The following is a 7,942-nucleotide window of genomic DNA, read 5'->3' as shown; positions in this document are numbered from 1 at the left end:
TAAAAATTGTTCTTTAAAAAATAATTTATTCCTCATGAAGAAAGAAGAATGGGGATCTTGCATAAAATAACATATTTGTAGTAACTAACATAGCAACAGGTTGTTGCATTCAACTCTTTACAGCTAGATCATTACAGAATTATTATGACTAGCAGGGAAGTCATATACACCCAGTTACGAAGCGTGGAGTTTTCCCCCAAATATTCCTAAATCTTTTGTGTCTTCTCTATTTTAAAGGCCAAAGCACACATACCCTATTAAAAAACGCCATAAACCACAGAATGATCATAGTATAGCTTCCCCATGGATTTTCCCTTGAAACTCCCATATGTCCTGATTAGAAGACATACAAAAATTTCTAGAAAGTGGAGTTAATTGTGCATAAAGATTAAAAAAAACCACTTCCTGTGTCTGTTCTAGTTCATTAAAAAATAAAAAACTTCTCAAATGGAGTGTTTCTGACATAGCTGTGTTGAGCATTGCACACATAAACCACAGAGCGCAGTTACAGCTGAATGTGCACCATGTAGCCATTTATCTAGGTACCAAGAAAAAATTGTGAGACTATTGCATTTCCATGGAGAGAGGAGAAAAACAAAAAAAACCAGAACAAAAACCAAATACATGCATAGGCAAGAAGTCCAAGTGAAGTTTTTGAGCATTCATCCAGTAATTACAAAAACATTAAAAAGGTCGAAGACTAGCACTATCCCAAATGACATCAATATGGAAAATGCAATTCCAGCTCTAAAATGTTGTTTCCCTTTTTATAAAAATATTTTCAACTATGTAGAAAATTTTAAGCCAAGTACATTTCACATCTGCAAATGGCCACAAGTAGTTGAGTAACTGATAGGTCCTACATACCCAATAAATGTCCTGAAGTACTAACGATTCTATTTAACATTTATTCATGACATCAGAGTTATGTCCAGTTCAAGCTGATAATTTCAGTGCATCAGAAAGCAGATGCTGAAGTCTTTTGTGGTTAGTTAATAAATAAGATCACAAACAAGAAGCAGCCAATTCATACACAGTTGTTTGTTTGCTTCTAAACATTTTGCTGTGGGCCAGCAATTCTTGTGCAGGGGCTATTTCTTGTCTAGGCATTGTTTCTGGAAAAGATACAGGGGAATTTACTCTTTTGAAAGAGATACTGTCTTTCTGTCAGCCTACTACTGTACAATGTACAGTATATTTTCTTTGGTTGGGAACCATCACTGTCAAGATCTCCACTGAATATACTTACTAAATGTGTGATGCGTGCCATAGGGCTCTGCTGATAGACTAACCTAGTGTTAGGTACATTTACAGAAGAGATTAGATTATTAGATATACTGAGAAAAGATTGCACCCTGAAGGCCCCAGCTTGAAAGAAAGAAAAAATCCAAAACACCCAGATTGCCCCCCAAAATCACTTCTTAATCAGCTGCTGGAATCCAGGCAATCCTACTTGTACTTCTAATTCAGGACTACCGTTGGAAGAATGTTAATTATTAAAGTACATGCAGTGAAATATATGCAGGTTTGCCTTTTAAATCTCTCTTCTGACAGTGCTCTGTCAGGACAAGATTCTCACTTCATCTGAACTGCAAAACAGCAAAGTCTCTATACAGTAAAACAATGCACAGTTCCATTATTGTGCATTTTTACAATTTGCTTCTTCCAGGAGCCACTCAATTCCATTTAGCAATCCAGCTAAAGTTGCAGCTACAGTGTCCTGCACCTGTAAAAATAAAAAAAAAGCCTAATGTATTAGAGATAACAGGTAATGGGATCTAACAGCATTTTAGCATCACTCCATGTCTATCCTTAAAGTCAGAAATATTCATATCAAACCTAAATTTTTATCACTGGTTTAAAGGTCCCTTAGACAAAAAAGGTTTCTTAAGAGTAAGGTACAAAATGAATTATAAGAGCCATTAGGAAAGCCTTGCATTCCTGGTATCAAGGTGAATTTTATCTCAATCGTTCCATCAGCTGTTCTGGAACATTATACTTGCTTTACAGATGAGAATCTACTTGAAAATTTTTCTTGTAACTCTTACAGCAAAACTGCTGCTAGCTTTAGAATTCAATGCATATTATTAATTCTCAGATTTTGTAACGTATTATAAAGTGACTATTATAAATGGTATGTTTTTAAAAAAGCTTGTAAACATTTTCCTTAGGAAAACAAAGGAATGATCTCAAATCAGGATTTTGTTTTTTCTAATTAAGTCTTATTCTTCAGCTACACAACATCACCAAAAATAAATTATGTGTGGCTGAGCCAAACTGATACATACTGTGCTTGACAAGCATAAAAGAACAGGTTCAGGACCTCACGTGCTAGGTAAAAAACTGATTTCTCAAAAACTCAATACATCACATCAAGCAAGTGACAATTAACAGTCTCCTGAAAATGGCAGAAAAATCTACCCTGTGTCCAAGGCCTTGGGTCGTGACTCAGGAAATTTAGATTTAAATTAACTGAAGCTTCCTCACTCCCTTCAAGATCAGAATTTCATCCTTCCTTACATTCTGGCTCCATCTGAAGTTTCTTGTCTGTTCCTGGGCAAACCACCTAGCTCCCCTATGTTCAGATAGGCTAATGCTTCATCTTAGAGGACCAGAGAAACTAAATTCTTCACTTCAGTGCAGAGCTCACATACTAGTGTTGAAAGCTTCACACTTGCTTAGGTAGGTACAGTTCAGGAACTACCATCAGCCTAAATTAAATTTAAGCCACAGAGAAATATAAAATAAAGGTTTAAAAGCAAGTACCATCCAGGGCTGACGTAGCAGATTCAGTTGCAACTGGTGTGCCATGTAAACACATGGAATTCTTGTCACACCGATGTGAGAGATGCAAGACAAAACTAGCAGAGGTCTGTTCGGAGGCCCGAGGGCTGGATCAATCATTGCCAAAATACGAGCCAGTTCCTCTTGACGATCATGCTCTAAGAAACAATTTTTAATATATGAGTATTAAATATATGCAAATCCCAAGGAGAACTTTTTTTTTAAAACTTTTCAAATATTTAAGATTTCAGAGGTGAGGAAACAGGGCTGGAAGGGATATGGCCAAATTATCTAGTTCAGCTTATCACAAGGCTGCATCATCCGCATTCGTGTCACACAGATGTGCATGTCGCACTTAGATGTTATTTAAAGATCTCCATAGATTCTACAGGCAGCCTATTCCAGTCCTTAACATCAGAGCATTTTCCAAGTACCTCACAGAGATCAAAACTGCAACAAGCCATTAAGAAATACTCACACACTGTACAATCAGCAGCCCTTCCCTACTGACTGTACTTTTCTCCTTAGTATATCCCTTCACATTTTTTTACCCTGTTCTTTTATGAGCTAGCCCTTTCCCTCCATTTAAAGTTGACGAATGTAAAGAGAATTATCATAATAGGTATTTGGATTATCCTCTTACAGGACTATCCTAGTTTGGACTATTGCATCTTTTACTGCAGTTTTCCTGGTGAAGGCTCTGTTTCCAGGCTATTACACCACCACCAATGCATTTCAGCCGCCTTCTCCTACCCGTGCCCAGGGTTTGTTTTGTTTTGTTTTGTTTTTTTTAATCCAGATCATTTCCCACATGTAGCTTAGATAGCAACCATATCAGTATCCACCATAAATGGAAGAAGGGGCCGTAACCCCTCAAAGGGAGATGAGGGAGAGTGTCTGGGTTAGGGGACCTCTTTGACTGGATAAGCCATGAAGAAATAGCACTAACAAAGCAGATTTTGGAAAAATCAGAACATGGATTTTGATGTATTGCATATTCTTTGCAACCTTTTATGACATTCCAGTCATTCACAAAATATGAATAAATAAAATAAAGAGACACCCCTTACTTTTATGAGCTTCTGCATTAGCAACATAAATGAATCCATCAACTACTTCGCACACCTTTTTCACTTGAGCTATTACACTGTAGTGCACGGCTCGCTGATTCCCTACTATGCTGTTCTCTTGGTAGAACATCTTATTCACAGCAACAGCTTGCTCTGCCCTCGCTCTCCTCCTTTCCACACTGAAAGATATTTCAATATTTCAGTAGTCAGGTTAATTGAGAACGCAAAAACTCAGTTTTGAGAGTCTAGGCAGCACAGGAAAGGGACAGGAAAATGGCCTGAGCCAGGAAAACAGTTTCCTTTCTCCCCGCCCCCTCCCGCCCCCCCTTCTTTTCTAGTGTACATATACAGATGGTTAGCCATCTGCAAGATGCATATGAAAATACACCCCAGGAGGAGTTTATATAGTGTTTCAAAAGGGAATCAATCAAGGTATCGAGAGGGATAGAAGCACCTGTTATGTATGTCATACTCATTTGCTATGGATAAGGTTTGGAGAAGATTTATCACTTCCACGTGAAAAATTAGTGGTTGGAGAAAGAAAGAAAAAGTGAAGATATGCATTGAAGCTTCAGTTTATAAGGGATATCCATGCATGTGAATGGATAAAAATCACATGACAAAAACATGAGCCAAAGTATGAAATCACCAAGAAACTGTACTTTTTTTTTGGTGGAGGACAAATCTTACCTGGTGGTTGAATACAATGTCAGAATATTGAATTTTTGATTGTTATTAAACTGAAAACTGACTCCTGATCCAATTCCTACAGGGAAAAAATGGCTATATGAGATTACAACTATTTGGTTACTGAATACGAAAAATGAGTATATGAGATTACAACTGTTTGGTTACTGAATACAACTAAGTGGTAGGCTGAAAGTTCCAGTGGTGCTATGAAATGGGTATATCCAAGCCTAGGTGTTGCCATTAGGGGTAGCATATTTACTATTTTACGATGAAATTTTATACATGGTCTCACTGATCAGACTATTAATTTAATTAAAATCAATTCAATAGTATTAAAAGAAAACTAGGAGGCATGTCCATGTTTCTGATACTTAGACTTGAACCTAGAAACCTAAGTCAGAGAGGAGCTAGACTTGCGTTTGTTAGCTGAAACTGGCATAGCAAAGGCTCTAGTCTGTTTACAGGCTGCATTGAAAAGGACATGAGAGAGAAAAGATAACACTAAGAAATCATATTTTCACACTTTCTATCAATACAATTTAATTATTCCAGTTCTGCTGTGCTGAAATAAACATTAGTTAAAAAGTAATAAATTTTTGTCTCTGGTTTGGACTGAAGTGAAATTACAGATGTTCAAAACTATGTTTTTAAACATTGAAAAAAATCCTTCACCTGCTCCTATAACTCTTCTAAATGAAATTTACACCATTTGATACCACAAGACTGAATCATATAAAGGATCAGTCTTGACTTCCTGTATAAAAGCACAAGTGTGTTTTTTAGCCAGTTACTGCAAGCAGTATCTAAAGAAAGTTCTGTCTGCATTTATCCATTACAACAGCAGGTGTGACATGTAATTTAGGATGAAAATAGAAGTACAAGGAGCAAAACGATCCCTCTGACACTGTGCAAATTTAATCATAAATTCACTACAGCTGTAATTTTATCCCAAACGTTCATTGCATTTATCCTTCTGAATAAATACAAAGAGAGAAATTTCATTTTTTCTTACCACTATGCTATTGAGTTTCAAGGGGAGAAAAAAGCATCCCTTTTCTCCATTTCTCCCCCAGTGTTTTTCATGTTATATCTGTTTACAAAATAAAAAAGCCAAAAACCAAAACCAGCATTACCATGAATTTGTCTTTGAGGTAGGCCAGCTACTAGCAGAATTTCTGGGCATGTCATCATCTTTTGCACTAAAGAGTCGTCCAGCTCTTCCAAACCCGGCCCAAACATAGCAAAGCGAGGTTCTGCCTGAGTGACCAGTGATTGCAAAAAGGAAGTCACAGCCCCATACCGGGGACGGCTTGATTTCAAACTTCTTCTACTCTGAGGACAGCTTTTTTTATATCTGTGTAAAATAGACGCAACTAGAAATTAAACACAAAATACGGAAGAGGTATTAATCAAACAACATAAATTAATCTACGTCCCAGACTCCTCATGCTTTGTTACCGGTACAACTCAAGCACAGGTAAAAAATGATAAAGTTTCAAACTGATGGTTTCAAACACCAGTACAAAGCAGGTAAAGGCATCAGTCCTTTCGAAGTCCAAATACAGACTTTTTGGACCTTAGTACACTTCTATCTATGGATCTTTTAGTTTACTTTAACAAATAAAATAAAATAAAATCACAAATTCCCCCACCCTCACTGAACACACAATATTGGTTAAATAACATCAAAGCTGATGAGTCACATACAATATAAAAAAATGAGACTTTTGATTGCATTTCAAACCTTAATTAGACCGCTTTTGTGTTTAGTAACTATGAACCAGGTTAAGTCCACCTGAAAAGGGCCATTTCCCCTTGTAGGCACAGAGAATGCGTGTTGTGAAAGGAGACACGTGTTGTCTGCAAGCTGATGTGCTCATTTGATGCAGAAGCTAGAAGGCATGAAAAGACTTTGGTGATCAAGGGAAAGAAGTTACAGTCATAGAAGTGACAGACATCCTAGAGAAGCAGCTTCAGACTTCTGTGGTCATGGCAGGCTGCTGCTGGACAAATCACTTCAAGGAAACATGAAATGTGTGCTCCTCTACCCCCAAACTCAGGCGCTTCAGTTGAGATCAGCAAAACCACTACGTGCTCACAGACACAATGGAAATCAGTGACAGGTGGTTTCAGATAGGTGATGCTCTGAAATACTCAGACCTAAAGGGATTTAAATCCAGTGTTCAAACTCAGTAGATATTTCGCACTTCAAATTTTGGGTGCGTCTTTCCCATCTGTGAAGTGGGGATGAAGGGCACAGAGATTGCAGAGGTTAGTGCACTTACCATGAAGCAACAGTTTCATGAAATCACTTTGGAAAATTTAACTGCAAATTAAAAAAAAAATTACTGCAAATTAAGGGACTTGAATGAAGTTTAAAAAAAAACCCCACAGAATAATCTGCTTAAGAATTCTTCTCAGTCATCCAAACACGTTATGAGTGTTGCTATGCTTTTCAACTACACTAGCTGAAACCACAGTCTTTGTCTTACAGCCTTTGACCATCAGAGCTGAAGCAATACTACTTGTTATTCGATGCACATTCAAAAAAGCCCTTTTTTTTCTGCCTAGGTCTTCCAGGTAAGATGAAAAAAAATGAAGATTCATTCCATTTGCTGTAGTTTGAAGACTTCTTAGTACTTTTATTAAGAAATCATTTGTCATTATATTGAGAGCGAAGAACACATTTTTATCAAGATCAACATTACACACAGCTTCCGAGATGACTGTTATTTCTGTGGCATAGTAGACATGCAGCGTACAGAAAGCTTTAGTTTTTTTAGAACGTTAAGACTTTTTTACAACGTTTTACATTCTTGTTGAATTCCAAACAGAAAGAGCTGACCAAACTGTCAAACAACAGGAAAACGTATTTCCAAAATAAACAATAGATTTGAGACGCATCAAAATTTAAGCAGCGGCTTACAGCACAGCATTACTGCTGTAAATATGAAATGTGCCTGTGGGCTGAATATTACTGCTGTAGCGAGGCTGTAAGAGAATACAAAGATACTTACACTGCCATGTAATTGTACAGCACGCTATCGCTGACCTCTGAAAAGGCTTTATTAAAAATCTCCACATCTGGGAGTGATTTCCAATCAACGGATGTCCAAAAGGGGAGATCCCTCAGGAGAAAATACCTCCACAACAACGGGTCTTGCACAGCCGCCCTCCAGTAACAACTCGTGCTTCCCAAATGGCACAAATCTTGGGGCGAGAGGAAGGACATGATGTTCAGCTGCACGTCGATCTGAAAACCGTCGAGAGCAGCGGTTGAACGACCCAGGAATCGAGCAGCGATGATGCAAGAGGCGGGATGCCGAGCTTACCCCCTCGCCCCCACCCAAGCATCACTCACCGGCAGAGCCTGCAGGGCGCTCACCTCCTCCCCGTCC

The 7,942-nt window shown here is 38.0% G+C and overlaps 1 protein-coding gene across 1 annotated transcript; it reads right to left on the bottom strand.

The window, feature by feature from the left end:
• Positions 1-1,636: 1,636 nt before the first annotated feature.
• FBXO4 (F-box protein 4) lies at positions 1,637-7,941 on the bottom strand (the record flags this gene model as incomplete). The annotated part of the gene is made up of 7 exons (XM_009324609.1): positions 1,637-1,726; positions 2,767-2,942; positions 3,855-4,033; positions 4,545-4,620; positions 5,678-5,898; positions 7,562-7,797; positions 7,906-7,941. Coding segments are annotated over 7 exons (1,014 nt in total), but the record flags the coding sequence as incomplete, so codon positions are not given.
• Between the last annotated feature and the right edge of the window lies 1 nt (position 7,942).

This window comes from Pygoscelis adeliae, unplaced genomic scaffold, assembly GCF_000699105.1.
Source record: "Pygoscelis adeliae isolate BGI_AS28 unplaced genomic scaffold, ASM69910v1 Scaffold320, whole genome shotgun sequence".
Taxonomy (NCBI): Eukaryota; Metazoa; Chordata; class Aves; order Sphenisciformes; family Spheniscidae; genus Pygoscelis; species Pygoscelis adeliae.
Note: the sequence above shows the minus strand (reverse complement) of the source record. Positions and strands in the feature narration are given on the sequence as shown.